The 19,718-nt window shown below is 45.0% G+C and overlaps 1 protein-coding gene across 2 annotated transcripts in view; it reads left to right on the top strand.

The window, feature by feature from the left end:
• Nucleotides 1-1,489: 1,489 nt before the first annotated feature.
• Nucleotides 1,490-19,718, top strand: part of ARMC8 (armadillo repeat containing 8) — a 218,410-nt gene continuing 200,181 nt past the window's right edge. For both annotated transcript variants that reach the window (XM_075317585.1, XM_075317584.1), the window contains exon 1: nt 1,490-1,573. In XM_075317585.1, the coding sequence (XP_075173700.1) occupies nt 1,520-1,573 (54 nt within the window). In that variant the 5' untranslated portion in view covers nt 1,490-1,519. The remainder of the gene's footprint in view (nt 1,574-19,718) is intronic.

Genomic DNA, 19,718 nt, shown 5'->3' with positions numbered 1-19,718 from the left:
TAAGCTCTTAAGAGCAGGGCTGTCTTTATTTTTGCTTTAATTATTGTATCTTCTATAATGGTTACTTATGATTGTTTATGTATGAACCTCTGAATTGTAAAGCGCTGCGGAATATGTTGGCGCTATAGAAATCATAATTATTATTATAATTACTAATATTGTGTAATTTCAAACTTTTTTCTATATAAAACAGAACTGAGGGAAACTTACAGCAGAAAATATGCAATAATTTGAAAGTTTATTTCAAAGTCATAATTTTTTTGCCACTCCATATTTAAGAGAACCTGTCACCAGTTTTTTGGCGTATAAGCTGCGGCCACCACCAGTGGGCTCTTATATACGCATTCTGACATGCTGTATATCAGAGCCCAGGCCGCTGTGTAGAACGTAAAAAACACTTTACAATACTTACCTAACGGTCACTCGGTGGGCCTAATGATGGTCGTCTCCGTTCTCCGGCGCCTCCTCCTTCGGCCATCTTTGTCCTCCTTCTTCTCTAGCCGCGGTGCATGACGCATCCGACGTCATCTACACTCGCCAGCATTTAGGTCCTGAACAGGGCAGATCAAAGTATTGTAGTGCGCCTGCGCGGGACCGGCGAGTGTGTATGACGTAGGACGCGTCATGCACACAGGCTTCAGAAAGAGGCGGCGCCGGCACCGGAAAACAGAGACGCCCATATGGCCCAACTCCACCGCAGTGACCGTTAGGTAAGTATTATGTAGTAATTTTTACGTTCTACGCAGCGGCCTGGGCTCTTATATACTGCATGTTAGAATGCTGTATATAGGAGCCCACTGGTGGTGGCCGCTGTTTATACACCGAAAAAGGGGTGACAGGTTCCCTTTAACGCTTTTGTCTTATATAGTTTGTTGCATAGGTAACCGACCACCGCTGACCTCTAGCAGGTGACCGGACATGCGCAGTGCTTGGTCTCTCCTGTTTTGAAGGCCGCTCGCTGGAGCGCACTGTTACCGCAGGGCCAGATTCAGCGCAGTGCTTACAAGGTAGATAGCTGAAGTGGTCGGTCTCCTAGGCAACAAGCAGTAAACAAAGAACAGCTGGAAATTTTAATAATTAGTAAACTGCAAAAAGCAAGTTCTGTGCATTAATATCAGTCTATGAAGCTGAGAATAAACCCGAAACTCCGAACAATCCCATTACACAGCTGTTAATCTTTCCGAGCTGTTGATGATGGTGTCCGGCCGCAGCGCTCGGTCTCCCGGTAGTACTGTGCAGGGTGCGATCCCCGGCACATCTCCGCCTTCTGTCTCCCGTGGAAATAATCCCGCGTCCAGGCGCCGCACTCCGCAGCTGTCACTCCACGTAAACCTGCGCGCATGTCCACTCCGCACTTTCCACACAACAGACAAGTCTCCGCCTTGTTACAATAAAATAAGCAAAAGAAAAAAAAATATGTGATTATTTTCTATCACAACCGGTATGAGACGGCCCCGCCATGCTTCCGAAGAGAGTCCGTTACTACCCCAGCCGTGCAGAATGTGCGGCTGTAGGCGGGATGACCAAGATGGCGTGTGTGCTGGAGCCTCCGCTCCGGATGAGCGTGCTGTCTGTGAGTATGTCACCGGGGTCAGGCCGCACCCAGCCCGGCCGCCGGGAGCCCGTGTGGGGGCAGCGGCCGGGGGGACGGGGGCTGAGGGCACCGGGCCCGGTCCAGTGCAGAGGCTGAGCTCTGACAGAGGGCATCACTAGAATGCCATACCCCGTACAGAGCTGCCGGCGCTCAACTCCCGGGGAGCACTCACTGCCCTCCGCCGGGCCGGTCACTGTGTCCGGCCTCCTGCGCCCACTGCCGGGCACGGGAAAGTTACTGCGGGGCTCGGGGCGCTGTGCCCGGGTTACCGCCCACCATGCTGTTCTCATATCAAGCTGTATGTGGGGGTGACCTGTCCGGAGTGGGGTCATTGTGAATAGGGGTAACATGGGGAGACGTGGTGTATATAGGTATGGCCGGGAGTGGGACACGTGTGTGTGTGTGTGTGTGTATATAATATATAGGTATGGGAAGTGGTATACACGTAGGTATGGCGGGGGGGGGGGTGGGAAGTGGTATACACGTAGGTATGGCGGGGGGGGGTGGGAAGTGGTATACACGTAGGTATGGCGGGGGGGGGGTGGGAAGTGGTATACACGTAGGTATGGCGGGGGGGGGTGGGAAGTGGTATACACGTAGGTATGGCGGGGGGTGGGAAGCGGTATATACACAGGGTATGGTGGGGGGGGGAAGCAGTATATACACAGGGTATGGTGGGCGGGGGGTGGGAAGCGGTATATACACAGGGTATGGTGGGCGGGGGGTGGGAAGCGGTATATACACAGGGTATGGTGGGGGAGGGGGTGGGAAGCGGTGTATATACACAGGGTATGGTGGGGGAGGGGGTGGGAAGCGGTGTATATACACAGGGTATGGGGGAGGGGGTGGGAAGCGGTGTATATACACAGGGTATGGTGGGGGGGTGGGAAGCGGTGTATATACACAGGGTATGGTGGGGGGGTGGGAAGCGGTGTATATACACAGGGTATGGTGGGGGGGTGGGAAGCGGTGTATATACACAGGGTATGGTGGAGGGGTGGGAAGCGGTGTATATACACAGGGTATGGTGGGGGGGTGGGAAGCGGTGTATATACACAGGGTATGGTGGGGGGGTGGGAAGCGGTATATACACAGGGTATGGTGGGGGGGTGGGAAGCGGTATATACACAGGGTATGGTGGGGGGGGTGGGAAGCGGTATATACACAGGGTATGGTGGGGGGGGGGTGGGAAGCGGTATATACACAGGGTATGGTGGGGGGGGGGGGGAAGCGGTATATACACAGGGTATGGTGGGGGGGGGGGGGAAGCGGTATATACACAGGGTATGGTGGGGGGGGGGGGGAAGCGGTATATACACAGGGTATGGTGGGGGGGGGGGGGTGGGAAGCGGTATATACACAGGGTATGGTGGGGGGGGGGGGGGTGGGAAGCGGTATATACACAGGGTATGGTGGGGGGGGGGGGTGGGAAGCGGTATATACACAGGGTATGGTGGGGGGGGGGGGGGGGTGGGAAGCGGTATATACACAGGGTATGGTGGGGGGGGGGGGGGTGGGAAGCGGTATATACACAGGGTATGGCCGGGGGTGGGACGCGGTGTGTGTATATACAGTGGGTACGGAAAGTATTCAGACTCCTTTTAAATTGTTCACTTTGTTTCATTGCAGCCGTTTGGTAAATTCTAAAGTTCAATTTTTTTCATTTTGACAGGAAAAAAACAGAAGTAGAAATTTTTGCAAATTTATTAAACAAGAAAAACTGACATCACATGGTGATAAGTATTTAGCCCCTTTGCTCAGTATTAAGTAGAAGCACCCTCTTTTGAGCTAGTACAGCCATGAGTCTTCTTGGGAATGATGCAAGGTTTTTTTTCACCCCTGGATTTGGGGATCCTCTGCCATTCTTCCTAGCAGATCCACTCCAGATCCGTCAGGTTGGATGGTGAACGTTGGTGGGCAGCCATTTTCAGGTCTCTCTAGAGATGCTCAATTGGGTTTAGGTCAGGGCTCTGGCTGGGCCAGTCAAGAATGGTCACAGAGTTGTTCTGAAGCCACTCCTTTGTTATTTTAGCTGTGTGCTTAGGGTCATTGTCTTGTTGGAAGGGGAACCTTCAACCAAGTCTGAGGTCCTGAGCACTCTGGAAGAGGTTTTCTTCCAGGATATCTCTGTATTTGGCCATATTAATCTTTCCTTTAATTGCAACCAGTCATTCTGTCTCTGCAGCTGAAAAACACCCCCATAGCATGATGCTGCCACCACCATGTTTCACTGTTGGGATTGTATTGGGTAGGTGATGAGCAGTGCCTGGTTTTCTCCACACATACTGCTTAGAATTATCAACAAAGATCTATCTTCATCTCATTAGACCAGAGAATCTTATTTCTCATAGTCTGGGAGTCCTTCATGTGTTTTTTTGCAAACTCCATGAGGGCTTTCATAAGTCTTGCACTGAGGAGAGGCTTCCTTCGGGCCACTCTGCCATAAAGGCCTGACTGGTGGAGGCTGCACTCATAGTTGATTTTGTGGATCTTTCTCCAATCTCCATACTGCATCTCCGGAGCTCAGCCACAGTGATCTTGGGGTTCTTCTTTCCTCTCTCACCAAGGCTCTTCTCCCACGATTGCTCAGTTTAGCTGTACGGCCAGGTCTAGGAAGAGTTCTGGTGGTCTCAAACTTCTTCCATTTAAGGATTATGGAGGCCACTGTGATTTTTAGGAACCTTGAGGACTGCAGAAATTCTTTTGTAACCTTGGCCAGATCTGTGCTTTGCCACAATTCTGCTTCTGAGCTCCTTGGGCAATTCCTTTGACCGCATGATTCTCATTTGGTGTGACATGCACCGTGAGCTCAGGTCTTATATAGACAGGTGTGTGCCTTTCCAAATCAAGTCCTATCAGTTTAATGAAACACACTGGACTCCGATGGAGTAGAACCATCACAAGGAAATGAACAGCATGTGACTTAAATAGGAGTGTCTGAGCAAATGAGCAAAGGGTCTGAATACTTATGACCCTGTGATATTTCAGTTTTTATTGTTTAATAAATTTGCAAAAATTTCTAAATTTTTTTTTTTTTTTTTTTTTTTTTTTTTTTTCTTCTTCTGTGAAGACGGGGTGCAGAGTTTTATTGAGAAAAAAAATAACTTTTTTGAATTCACCAAATGGCTGCAATGAAACAAAGAATGAAAACTTTAAAGGGGTCTGAATACTTTCCGCACCCGCTGTATAGGTATGGCTGGGAGTGGATGTGGTATATACAGGATGGACGTGTGTATATACCCAGGTATGGCTGCAGTATATACAGGTAGCACTGGGGCAGCAGGATGTTGGGAGTGTGTGTATACAGAGGTAGTGCTAGCGGGTGTGTGTATGTAATATAAATTGTGTGTTTGTGTGTGTGTGTGTTGCCAGGTATGATGTGTATACGCAAAGTGTCAGTGGTGCTGTGTATATACATGTAATGGCAGGGGGTTATAGATATACATGTGGAGCTGGAGGTGTTGTGTATATTCATGCAGCCCCACATCAGGACACTGCCACCTCCATGTTTCACTGAAGGCACAATGCATTTTTCTTTGTATTTCTCACCTTTTGTGACGCCATACGGTTCTGAAGCAGTCTGTTCCAAAACCTTTTATCTTAGTCTCATCACTTCAGAGTATAGAGTCTTCATATTTCTCAGCATGAGTCCTGGCAAATTGTTGCAGCTTTTTTTTGCACGATCTTTTGGAGAGGCTTCCTTCATGGATGACACCCCCATGCCATTCCTCAGCAGTGTGTACCATATTGTGTCACAGGAAATAGCCCAGTTTGGCTTTTTGGTTCTTTAAATAACTGAACTTGCATGTCTATTTTCTTTAATCCTTTTCATCAGAAGACTCTCCTGGTAAGATGTTAACTTCCGTGAATGGCCCGGACATCTGAAATAGTTGCAGATACAAAATGTTAACAAAAATGTCTTACTTTAATTACAGTATTCTGGCTGATAGTAAATATTTTCTGATCTTCTAGTAGCCTTCACCTGTTGTGTATAAAAACATTGTTTTTTCTAAGGTTTTATGACACTTCTCCTCCATGTGGTGCTATTGCTTTCATAAAATAGGAAGAGGATTTATTTCAGGAAGGTCCTTTTGTAGTCCACTTTCTGCTGGACACCTTATTGAACAATGAGGCTTATCTGTGTTTAAATTCTTGTTAGGCCCCCTTCACACGTCCGTGTGTTTGGTATATGTGAGATCCGTTTTCACACGTACCGGAGACACTGACACATGTAGACCCATTAAAAGCAATGGGTCTGCGCACACGTGCATGTTTTCACATGGACTGTGTGTCCGTGTGGATAATAATTGTCTGTGCTCCACACATAGACATGTCACGTTTTTCTCCGGCAGCACGGGTGTCACACGGCCCGTACACTGATGTGATCCGTGTGACACGTACTGGAGAAAACCACACGCCTGTCAAATAAAATGCTTTTTTATACTCGCCTGTCCCCAGTGCTTCTGTCTTCGGCCCTGCTGTGTCCCCCGCTCATTATGCTCATTGCATATGCACTGTACCGAGGACCGGAAGCAGCAGCTTGGAGAAAGCCGCACCATGGACAGGTAACTATAGAAGTTCATGCTGTCAATGCGCTATGTGGAAGTCACACTGACAACACACGCTACACACAAACACACACACGTGCTCGCACCTATCCCACGGACCATGCAAGACGTGTGTGTTATGCACGGACGTGCGCAAGAGGCCTTAATAAGAATTTTGTAATCTAAAGTTTAGCTTTGCTCCTTTCCTTTTGGTGTACTTTGTTTTGCTGGAAGGTCTTGAATGCGTTTAAGGAATTTTTTGGGGGTTGTGCAGAATATCAAATCTTGTTTGGCGTCAACAGCCCACATTTGTGGCAGTATGTTGCAGTATGGTACCCCATAGAAAATGTGGATTCTGAAAGGAAACTGTAAGTGTTCTGACAAATCTACTGGGGTGCACTCAACTGTTGAACTCGGGAGAATTGTGGGGTTTTTTTTGTTTTTCTTTTCTTTATATTACAACTTGGTAAAATTTTATATATATATATATATATATATATATATATATATATATATATATATATATATATATATATATATATATATATATATATATATATATATATATATATATATATATATATATATATATATATATATATATATATATATATATATATATATATATATATATATATATATATATTAGTTAGGTCCAGAAATATTTGGACAGTGACACAATTTTCGCGAGTTGGGCTCTGCATGCCACCACATTGGATTTGAAATGAAACCTCTACAACAGAATTCAAGTGCAGATTGTAATGTTTAATTTGAAGGTTTGAACAAAAATATCTGATAGAAATTGTAGGAATTGTACACATTTCTTTACAAACACTCCACTTTTATCATATGCTAATGAGGCTAGTGACTAGTCGCAATGGCGTTAGACCCCTTGGCTAGTTGGCCCACATGGCATGCTAGCACGCCCTTTTGAATGTACTAACCTGCTAATGAATATGCAGTGATGCGCACATACCTTACTCTTCATGGCGGCCAGCGGTGGATGGATGCACACTGGGCACGATCCGGAGTCCCCGGGGCTTCCAATCATGCGCACTAAAATGATGCTGGGTGTAAGCTTTCCCGGCTTCAGTGAGGTATAGTGCGCATGACCGGAAGTGCTGGGAACTCCGGATTGTGCGCATCCGCCATTAAGAGTGAGGTATGTGCGAGTCGCTGCGTATTCATTAGCAGGTTACTACACCCACAGGGGCGTGCTACCATGCTATGTAGGCTGACTACCAGGGAATTAATGCCCTTGCAACTAGTTGTTACCCTCATTAGCATATAATAAACTATCTTTAGCAATACTTTTTCTAAAGTTCTGTTTATGCTAGTGTATACAGCAACAGACAGACAGACGGGAACCACTAATGGGCACAGAGAGCTGCCCATGGTTCTGGGTGCATATTACACCTGACAGGTTCCCTTTAAATGTTGAACCAGTGGAGCCAGTTCGGTTACTTCAACATCTGTTGCCATAAATTTTGTTGTAGCAACTTCCAAATTGTTTGTATCTTCATTTTTATATTTCACTTTTCTGCTGGTAACAATAGTAACAGGCTATGTGCGCACTAGAAATGTGAATTTTCTCAAGAAAATTTCTTGAGAAACTTCTGGGAGTGGAAGATTTCCGGACCTCCGGAAAAAATCTGCACCAAATCTGCGGTAAATCCGCATGCGGATTTGCCGCGGATTAGCCGCGAATTCGCTGCGATTTTTCCCGCAGGTTGTTCCCTGCGGATTTTGCAGGCTGTACTGCAGAAATCCGTAGGTACCTGCGGAAAAGAATTGACATGCTCATTTTCTCAAGAAATTTTCTCAAGAAAATCTTCTCAAGGAAATTTCTTGAGAAAAATCCGCAGCGAGCACACTTTCATAGGATTTGCTGGGAAATGTCTGCACAAAGATTGCAGAAATTTCCGCAGCAAATCCGCGGGTAAAACGGCCTAGTGCGCATATAACCTTATAGTAACCATCAGACTTTCTGGATTATTGAATGATGGACTGAAGGGTGTAGGTAAAAAAATGGTGCAAAGAAAGAATTGTTTGAAAAGTAAGAACAGTTTATTTGTATTAATAAAATGCAAAGTGAATTAACAAAACAGAAATGGAAATGAAATCCACATCCGGTGTGATCGCCCTTTACATCAAGACAGCCGGAAAAAAGAGACCGCGTCCCATTAGGTGAGGCAAGCGACGTTTCAGCCCATCAAGCATACACTAACTATATCACTGTGCACAGATTAAATAGTGTAAACAATCAGTGTCCTACCAATCACATACAGTTACCTCCGCTCATTTCCCTGACATCGTATTACACAGGACAGATCATTAGAAAATGTTAATATTGACAATCAACAAAATGGTTATATTTCAAATATCCATTGGCCAAGTGGCCTCCTTGGCTTGTGGCGTTCCGCCCTGTTTGTTGAAAATATTGCCCATGTGATCCTCTGCATTGAGGATTTATTTGGATGCTGTGGATGTTCGTGTATATTAGCATCAATTCTCCTAGTCACCCTTTTGGCTATGTTCACACACTGTATTTTTTTTTGCTGCGTTTTTCTGCAGCTAAAATCTGTTATTTTAGCAGTAAAAAAAAAAAAAACTGCTTCCAAAAAGTATATTTTGCTGTTCTTCCTTTTATTTATTTCTTTTTTTGTCTGTCATTTGTCTGCAGTACATGTTTTAATTCACTGCAAAAATGCAATGTGTGAACATAGCCTTGTACAGTTTGTAAAGGAACTTGGTGGGGAGGTTGTTTTAAACATCTTGTAGATTTACCACAAATCTTCTGTGCATGTGGGCTCTTCATGTAATCTTAGACAGGCTGTGATGTTGGGATCTGGGCTCTCTGGCGGCCATTTCTTCACCTCCAGGACTCCTTATTCTTTATGCCAAAGAGTTCTTCAGGACGTTGGCACCACATTTATTCTGCAGCAAGACAACATCCCCAGACATGCAGCCAATCAGATGCCTCCCTGATGGTATCACGTGATGGATAAATATATACCTGTGTTTTGTAAAGGGCACCAGTCATCAGATTTGTCCCCTATATAAGCTGCGGCCACCACCAGTAAGCTGTTATATACGACACTCTAGAATACGGTATACAAGAGCCCAGACTGATCTGGATAATAAAAAAAAACAAAAAAAAAAACGCTTTTATTATACTCTCCTACAGGGTGGTCCAGTCCGATGGGCCCGGCATCTCCTCTTTTCCGTCCATCGCCGTTCTCAGTCCCTGCTCCGTGTGGATGATGTGTACTAAGTCATTCACACAGTCCTCCCATCACACTCCTGCGTAGGCACCTTTCTTTTCTTTTTACTTTTTATTCTGAGATTATCATTCACAATAAACTTGCAGTGCAAACAGACTGCTGAGAAGAGTAAAGGGCGTTCACACCAAATACAGTGGAACCTGGGTTTACGAGTAACTGTGTGAGTATTTCACTATATGAGCAAAGCTTGCTGTAAATTTGTAACTGTTTACGAGCAAGCTTTGCTGTACGAGCAAATACTCACCGCACACACTTCTGGGTCCGTACTCTTACTGCGCTCTGACCCACTCTTGCAGTCCACACGCACACTCACACATATATTTTGCTCATCTTACCTTCCGTTCCCTCGCCGGCCTCCCGGTTCTTGTAGTTCGCCAGTACATGTTGTGTATCGGGTAACAATCGTGACAATGGAGGAACTTCCGCTGTCAGCCGCTTCTCAAAGGTAGCGCGCTGACCAATCAGGCAAGCGGCTCCTGCCTTGAGGTCAGCGCTCTGGCAGCTGAAGTTACTCCATTGGTGCAATGGTTACCCGATACACATCTTGTACCGGCGAACTACAAGAACGGGAAGGCCTGCGATGGAACGGAAGGTAAGATGAGCATAATATGTGGGTGTGTGTGTGTTTGTGCATGTGTAGAATGGCACAATAGGGGACCAGGATGGGACATTGCACAAGTTGTGGAACGAATTGTATGAGCTTGCATTATTTCCTATGGGAAATTTTGCTTTGCTAGACAAGTAACTTGGTTTACAAGCACAGTCCCAGAACAGATTGTTCTTGTAAACCAAGGTTCCACTGTATCTATATGATAGTTTTCTCTTTTGTTTATTCACTTTACATTTTGGTAATTGATAAAGATAAACTTCTATTTTTTTAAATCATTTTTACTTTGCATCATTTTTTTTTTTTTTTTTTTTTCACACCGGCCTAAAACTGTGTATATTAATATGTAAATGACTGCTGCAAGATTATTCAACCCCAATCATGATAAACTATTTTAGTACTTAAAGTAGCTTTGGCAATTATGACCTACTAAAAAAAACAAAAAAAACGAAAAAACGTGATGCATAGCCAGTCAGCAGCTTCTGGCAGCTCTCCTGTGGAATCTTGGCTCACTGATCATGGGAAATGGCCTCCAGTGCACTAATACTTTTAATTTCTAACTACTGAAATGTAGTTAGAAATTCTATTGTAACCAATGCCTTCAGTATGTTTTGCGACAATAAGGTTGCGAAGCTCTTGAGACAGCTCACTGGTTTTACTGACCATGAGATGTTTCTTGTGGGCACCTTCATATCCCTTTTTTATAGGACATCAGTTGAATCAGCTGATGTTATTTTTCACAAAGTGGCAGGATTGCTTTTTAAATACGGAAGATTTTAGCTGGTGTCATGACTTTCCATGGCCTTTTACACCTACTCTATTATGGACACCTATTGCTTGATTTCTTTGCCTGTATGGCTATCATTTTTCTATTTTGCATTGTGTATGTATGTATGTATGTATGTATGTATGTATAATATAATATTATATATATATATATATTTTTTTTCTAAGGGTTTACTGTAAGGGTGAAATGGTGTGACCGTTTCATATTATTGCAGCCTGAAGTCTTGGTCTGGTAGGTGCAGTAGTCCGCCATAAGCAGGGTCTAAAAAGCCTCCTGTCAGTGTAAGGCCATGTGCCTCACAGTTTTGTGTTTTTTTTTTTTTTTTTTTTTTTTTTTTTTTTTTTTTTTTATGCGTGTTTGGGTGAAATTTTGCCTCAAATCTGCATGCCCATCCTTATGCCAGCAAAGTCACTAAAGATTCTCAAGTTTTGTGCACGTTACTTATTTTCTCCTTTCAGATGTAGTGCAGAAAATAATCTGCAGCATGTCAATGCTTTCAGGGTTTTTCCACCTTAGGGTACTTTCACACTTGTGTTTGTTTGTTTTTTTTCCTTCCGTCACAATCCGCCCTTTTGGAAAACAGCGGAATCCGTTAACGGATTCCGCTGTTTCCCATAGACTTGTATGGATGACTGATTGTGCCAAAAGTACCTGCGTTGCTTCCACTGGCCGACGCTGCGTTGCTTCCGCCGGGTGGAAGGAACGCAGCATGTAACTTTTTTTTTTTTTTTGAGCAGCGGAATCCTTAGGATTTCACTGCGCATACTCTCTCTGGCTCCCTGCACCCGTAACCAGGGTACACATCGGGTAACCAAGCAAAGTGCTTTGCCTAGTTACCCGATATTTACCCTGGCTACGTGTGCAGAAAGCCCGACACTTTCCCTGACTGGCTCCGCCCCCTCCCGCACTTCACTCCGCATGTGTACTCACTCACTCACACTCACTTCAGCGCCATGGACCCACTCTGCTCCACGCACTCCGCCCACCGCACACATTCTCGGCGGCCGAATGATCAGCTGATCACCCGGCGACCGGCTGCTGTGAGCGATCAGCTGACCGCCCGGTCTCCGGGTGATCAGCTGATCGTTCACAAGTTCACAATAGTCTGCCGCCGGTAAAACTGTGTTAAAAAAAAAAAAAAAAAAAAGCTGATTCCGTTGTTTTGTACGATCCGTTGTGCCACTATATGCAACACATCCGTTGCATCTGTCACACAACGCAATGCAACGGATGCCGTTCAACGCAAGTGTGAAACTAGCCTAAAATGCATGGAAAAATACTGCAATATTTTTTTTTTTTTTGCCTAAAGATGCAGATTTTGTACTGAAATTTATGCAACCAAATACTCGGCATGTTCATAGTCTAAAGCTGCGTGCCCACAATCAGGGTTCGTAGTGTTATGGATGCGGTGTGTTTCAGCTGTGTCCAAAATGCTGCAATGTACAGTACAAGCTTAGTGAATGGGATTTCTAGACATCCCATGCCCACTGTGTATGTACTGCCCACAGCGTAAACTGAAATGTGGTCCGGCTCCCCAAGCTGCAGTACGGCAGTTCTTTTGCTGCGGATATACAAGTGTAGCAGGAGACCATAACTGCCCAAGCCCAGATCGTGGGCACGAGCAGCTGCGGTCTTCTGCGGAGGAGACTCTCAGCTCCACAGGTCAGGACCCGCCGTGTCCAGGACGCATCGGGTCCTGATCATGTGCACCCGAACGCTGCCAGATCTCATGCCCTGCAGTACATAGGTGTTAGATGGACAGGAGGCATTAGGTCCTGCTTATGCTAGGACTAACAGGCCACCATGTGACAGACTTGGAGGATATAATCAGCACATTATGATCTTGTGGGGGTGCGGTCCATGGGGTGACAGAGATGGAGCCCAACAACCTTTCAAATGCCTCAGTCACTATTGACTGTGGTATCTAGTTTTTAACAACCCAATTGGTTCCGGCCCTGGCTTTTACTGCAGTAGCTCAGTTGTCCATTAAACCGAGCTCCCACGGTGGTCGCTTTGGGCACAGCTCCTGAGTCCGCACTAGATGTGCTGGTACATCCATTTGCAGTAAAACTTTGGAAAATAGGATTTTTGCTGCAAAAATGTAACGTGAACATATATGAAGAAGAATATCTGCAGTCACTCGGTTACTGCAGATTGTGAGATTGTGACTGTGTGTGATATGTACACTGTCATGATTCCCCTCTTTCCTGTGCGGGTGGACGGTCATGTCCTGAGTAGTCTCACGTGGTTTCTCTCAAAGGCAGAGAATTGAAAGTGGCCGAACCAGACTAGCCTGCATTTTTTTACCTATGATGTTTTCATGCATGTGAGAAGGTAAAAAAGTAGACCGTATTTTGGCCATAAGGCTACATTCACATGACCATTCCGTTTCTGCGGTCCGCAAAAAACGGTCCTGTGTTTCTATGGATGCATCCGTGTGAAAACGGCATACGGGCTGTTCTGTTCAGTATACGGTACGTGTGACTTCCGTGTTTGTTTTTGCGGTTTGCAAAAAAAAAAAAAAAAAAAAAGTGAGGAGAGTTACTTACAGTCCAGGGTATTTGGCCAGATGCTGGTCCCCATATAAAGTCTATGGGTAATAGAATCTGGTGCAAAGGGGTAGGAACAAGCGCTTCATACTCACTGATCACCAGGGCGGCTGCAACACTGCTCTGTTTTTCCCAAGCTGGTAGCTCATTAGGCTCATACATATTCTTTCCCCCCCTCCCCCTGTCTTATTGGTTACAGCTAGATGCGCCCCCACGCTGAGTGACAGCTGATCAAACTGCAATCAATCATAGCCTCCGGTGGACGGGTCTATATCGTACAGTACAATACATAATTTAAAAAAAATGGCGTGTGGTTTCCCCCACCCCCCTCCAAATTTTGTTACCAGCCAAGATAAAGCCTCACAGCTGCTGGCTGGTATTCTCACGCTGGGGAGACCCACGTTATTGGGAGCCTCCCAGCCTAAAAATATCAGCGAGCAGATGGCCGGAATTGCTGCATTTATGAGATGCAGCAGTCCCGGGACTTTCCCCGACTCATCCTGAGTTGCCCTGGTGCGGTGGCAAACTGGGTAATATATGGGGTTGATACCAGCTGTGTAATGCCACCTGGCATCAAGCCCTGGGGTTAGGGATGTTGCGGCTTCTATCAGATACCTGACATCATTAACCCAGTCAATAACAAAAAAAAACACTTTTTTGTTATAAAAAACACTCCCCAACACATTCCCTCTTTTTTTTACCAATTTATTGAAAAGAAAAAAACAAATCCGGGTCCAGCGTGATCCAGTAAGGCTGCTTTCACACCTCCGGTTTTAGCAGAGCCGGCCAATCCGGCTCTAAAACCTATGCAACGGATGCGGCTACAAAACCGCATCCTTTGCATAAGTTTTTAACAAGCAGCCCGTCCGGTTTTTGCCGCTTGCGGCAGGATACTGAGCATGCGCAGTGGAAAAAAATGCATGCGGCGGCCGGATGCGGTGTTTGCTGCAGGACGCCGCATGTGGCGTCCTTAGGCATGCATTGCAAATCGCGCCGCATCGGCCGGACGCGATGCGTTGTTTTTTTCGCCTGACAAAAAAACATGCCAGGCAACGTTCCATCCGGCCGCCGCATCGGCTAAATCTGCCGCATGCGGCAAAAAACGGACGGAACGCAAGCCCATGCAGCACAATACGGCACTAATGTAAGTCTATGCAAAAAAAGCCGCAACTGGCGGCAAAAAAAGTTGCGTTTTTTCTGCAAAGCGCCGGATTGTGCCGCACAGGAAAAACCGGATGTGTGAAAGCAGCCTAAGGGGGTCCCACAACGATCCATACTCTCTGTCCCAGTCAATGAAGAACAGAATGTTCCCCATTGGCTTGGAGAGCAATGCAGTGACCTGAGCTAACTTCATGAGGTCAGCCCAGGTCACTGCAGGGCATGACCAGCACTGACTTCAAGATGTTAGCTAGGTAAATTACCTGGGTGATGAATGCTGCCGCACTCCTGATATCAACGCTCACTACAGACTTCCATCATCCCCCGCGTTAACAAGCGAAATATTGCGAGCGGCCCGTGACGTCACCGCTAGTCAGTCTCGGATCGCCCGCGAGACTTGAGAACTCAGTGGGCATAGAAGTCAGTGACAAGCGCTGATGTCAGGAGTGCAGCGGACTTAATCACGCAGGTAATGAACTTTGCTAACCTCCTAATGTCGGCGCTCGCCATCCCCGTGGCTGCTGACACGCTGCGGTGCGGGCAGCTGCTGACACGCTGCGGTGCGGGACAGACAGCAGGGGCACCAGACGTAAGCCACACTGAAGTGCTTCCGTGCGGCTTCCGGGGATTTTGCGGACCCATTGACTTGTATTGAGTCACGGTCCGTTATTACAGAACAGAACAGGACATGTTCCATAATAACGGAATGGACATACGGCATCCGATGGTTTTTTTTTTTTTTTTTTTTTTTTTAAGGAACTAATTCACAAGTGCTTCCATGTGCCATCCAATCCTACACAAAAAATATTGAAAAGATGGTCCTGTCAGTAGTTCTGCAAAAAAAACAGGAACAGGACAAACGGAACGGCAGTCTGAGCACTAAATGAAAGGGCTTCTGGTGGATCATTGATCTTTCTTTTTGCTTGATCTTTTACCAGTAATTGCGACAAATGCTGCTTTGTTCAAGGGGAATGAAGGAATGGTCATATTGAAATCGAGCATGCCCGATCACTTATTGCCTAGATGTTGGGGAACTGTTGTGCTGCTGCCCCCATAGATTTCTGTAAATGCTGAGATTTATCACACTACTGACCATGATTGGATATGGGGATGATGTAGGAGACATGCTTACAGCTGGATTTTCAAGTTTTTGTGCAGTCCGCTTCTAACATACCCATTATAATCCCCTAAAAGTGCAGCGTCCGTAGTAATCTAGTGGGCAATAGACGGCTAGAAACCTCCCCTGTGCTCTCATCCCTCATGTGCTGACACCATTACAGCTTTGTCATTATTCAGACAGTGGTTTAGTCACCAGAATAAAGAATACACTTTAAAATGTGTCTAAAAAGCAGCGCACTGTCTAATGGGAATGCACATGACGGAGAGCGCACGTGACACGGGACACTTCCTGTGCAGATGATTATTTATTTCTCTGGGTAGAAAGTCCGAGTATTTTCTAATAACCATGTCTACCAATACTCCACACGGTTCCATTATTTTTACATCTGACATATGTCACTTTATATGGCTAACTTTTTTTTTTTTTTTTTTTGTGACTCATGTTAGGTAAATTTAGGGGGGTGGGTTTTGGGAAGGGGGGGGGGGGTTTCTAAATGCATAAAATATCAGAAATTTGACACATTTTGCAATTTCCAAACTTTGATTATCTTTCTAATCCGGTTAGCCACACCACACAAAAAAGTGAATAACCTTCGCCTCACTTCTGTTGTGGTGTGTGTGTGTTTTGTTTTTTTTTTGTTTTTTTTTTTGTTAATGTTTACATCTTTGAAAATTAACCGCAATTTTTCATTTTTGTTTTTTTATTTTTTTTCCCCCAAGGAAACTTAAACTTTTTTTTTTTTTTTTTTAATGGACCTATTTAATTTTGAAGTGACCTTGGGGGACTTGTATATTGTAACCACCTCCCAAAGTGAGAACATTTTAAAAACCGTACCACTCTACATATTCCAAATTGCTGCCAGGTGATCTATTAACCCTTCCCTAATATGTAGGAGGTGTGCAGCCCTTCTATGTGGTTTTTTTTTAGGTTTTTTTCTTCTGTTTTTAGGGTTTTTGCACCCAGTTCAGACTCAGAATGGTGTTCCAGACATTATTTCTTAATTGATTTGTAGTCTTTCATTTGTGAACCCCATCCACACCTATCACCAGTCCACATTATACATACAGTGCTTGCCATAAGTATTGGCACCCCTGCAATTCTGTCAGATAATACTCAGTTTGTTCCTGAAAATGATTCCAATCACAAATTCTTTGGTATTATCTTCATTTATTTTGCTTGCAATGAAAAAACACAAAAGAGAATGAAACAAAAATCAAATCATTGATCATTTCACACACAACTCCAAAAATGGGCCAGACAAAAGTATTGGCACCCTTAGCCTAATACTTAGTTGCACAACCTTTAGCCAAAATAACTGCGAACCGCTTCCGGTAACCATCAATGAGTTTCTTACAATGCTCTGCTGGAATTTTAGACCATTCTTCTTTGGCAAACTGCCCCAGGTCCCTGAGATTTGAAGGGTGCCTTCTCCAAACTGCCATTTTGAGATCTCTCCACAGGTGTTCTATGGGATTCAGGTCTGGACTCATTGCTGGCCACTTTAGTAGTCTCCAGTGCTTTCTCTCAAACCATTTTCTAGTGCTTTTTGAAGTGTGTTTTGGGTCATTGTCCTGCTGGAAGACCCATGACCTCTGAGGGAGACCCGCTTTCTCACACTGGGCCCTACATTATGCTGCAAAATTTGTTGGTAGTCTTCAGACTTCATAATGCCATGCACACGGTCAAGCAGTCCAGTGCCAGAGGCAGCAAAGCAACCCCAAAACATCAGGGAACTTCCGCCATGTTTGACTGTAGGGACCGTGTTTTTCTTTGAATGCCCTTTTTTTTCCCCCTTTTTTCCTGTAAACTCTATGTTGATGGCTTTTCCCAAAAAGCTCTACTTTTGTCTCTTCTGACCAGAGAACATTCTTCCAAAATGTTTTAGGCTTTCTCAGGTAAGTTTTGGCAAACTCCAGCCTGGCTTTTTTATGTCTCGGAATAAGAAGTGGGGTCTTCCTGGATATCCTACCATACAGTCCCATTTCATTCAGACGCCGACTGATAGTACGGGTTGACACTGTTGTACCCTCGGACTGCAGGGCAGCTTGAACTTGTTTGGATGTTAGTCGAGGTTCTTTATCCACCATCCGCACAATCTTGCGTTGAAATCTCTCGGCAATTTTTCTTTTTCTTCCACATCTAGGGAGGTTAGCCACAGTGCCATGGGCTTTAAACTTCTTGATGACACTGCGCACCGTAGACACAGGAACTTTCAGGTCTTTGGAGATGGACTTGTAGCATTGAGATTTCTCATGCTTCCTCACAATTTGGATTCTCAAGTCCTCAGACAGTTCTTTGGTCTTCTTTCTTTTCTCCATGCTCAATGTGGTACACACAAGGACACAGGACAGAGGCTGAGTCAACTTTAATCCATGTCAACTGGCTGCAAGTGTGATTTAGTTATTGCCAACACCTGTTAGGTGCCACAGGTAAGTTACACAAATTAGAGAAGCATTACATGATTTTTCAAACCGTGCCAATACTTTTGTCCACCCCCTTTTTTATGTTTGGTGTGGAATTATATCCAATTTGGCTTTATTACAATTTTTTTTTTTTTTCTTTTTCATTGAAGACAAATTAAATGAAGATAATACCAAATAATTTGATTGCAATCATTTTCAAGAAGAAACTGATTATTATCTGACAGAATTGCAGGGGTGCCAATACTTTTGACCAGCACTGTACATAGCCTGGGTCTCAGCTTCCCACACACGGTAAGGCCTAAGCCACACGGCGAGAAAAACCGTGCAAGTGGAGTGCTATAAAACATCGCATTCCCCTCGGACCAATTCTAGCCTGTGTGTGAGCGCACATGAGCGAGTATTTTCTCAGCCCTAATCGGACTGAGAAAACAATCGCAGCATGCCGCGACTGTAATGCGAGACTTTCTCTCGCACCCATTCAAGTGAATGGGGCTATAGAACAATCGCACTGCACTCGCGGTACACCGGTGTACTGCCAGTGCAGTGCGAGAATGGCAATAGCCGGCTACGCAGGAGAGAGGAAGAGAAATCCCTCCCTACCCTCCTCAGTGCCGGCCCACCCCCCACCCCCCCCCGCAGCTGAGGTCTGCTCGCACGAACGGACCTCAGTAGCAAGGACACACGCATGACACTCTGCTCTGCTGTACTGCCAGCACGAGCCGAGTGTCATGCAAGGGGATCGCAGTAGTCCCCGTGTGGCCCCAGCCTAAGTTTTTTTAACTGCATGAGAGGACACACACTAGCTAGGGACCCCAACGTAGAGAAATACTTTGGCGTAGTTTTGGGGCTCTATTGCATTGATCAATTCAGTAGCTAAATTTCTCTTTATTCTTAAAGTTCATGGCAGTAATGCAGATTCCATTGTCATATTTTCATTCTTGCATATAGCTATTGTATTTTTCTTGTCAGTATTCACACAGCAGTTTCTGCTTTACATTTATTCCCCTTGCACTGTCACTGGTGTGCAGCAGCACTTCTCTTTATATAGTGACTTTTTTAGGGTTTTTGCACCCAGTTCAGACTTCGAATAGCGTTCCAGACTTTATTTCTTAATTAATATGTAGGCGGAGTAATAATAGCAAATACCTCCAATTAGAAATGTAGTATAGTTCTTCTGATTCTCTATGTAGCTTAAATCATGTGCAGGGCATTGCAGGACCTCAGGTATCCATGGTTATGACCATGAGCAACTAACTAACTGTGACTATATATGTGGTCATAATCATGGGTATCTAAGGTCCTGCAATGCCCTGAACATGAGGTAAGCGACATAACGAATCAGAAGAACTATACTACATTTCTAATTGGAGATATTTGCTAATATTTATTATTATTATTATTATTATTCTTACATATTGGGATAGGATTTTGGAGCTTGGTTTAACCTGTTAGTGCAAAGTGGCATGATGGGAATGAAAGACTCTTAGGCAGTTATTTGGCTTTGAATTGCCATGACAACCATCAGGAATACAGATTCGTGATATTGGGGTGCTGATGGGGTTAAGAGGAGCCCCCCCACACTGTTACCCTCTAGATGCATTAGTCACTATTGACAGCAGCATCTAAGAGGCTAAACAAGAATGCTGCGG

The sequence above is a fragment of the Anomaloglossus baeobatrachus genome, chromosome 7, assembly GCF_048569485.1.
Source record: "Anomaloglossus baeobatrachus isolate aAnoBae1 chromosome 7, aAnoBae1.hap1, whole genome shotgun sequence".
Taxonomy (NCBI): domain Eukaryota; kingdom Metazoa; phylum Chordata; class Amphibia; order Anura; family Aromobatidae; genus Anomaloglossus; species Anomaloglossus baeobatrachus.
This window is presented reverse-complemented; position numbering and strand designations above follow the sequence as displayed.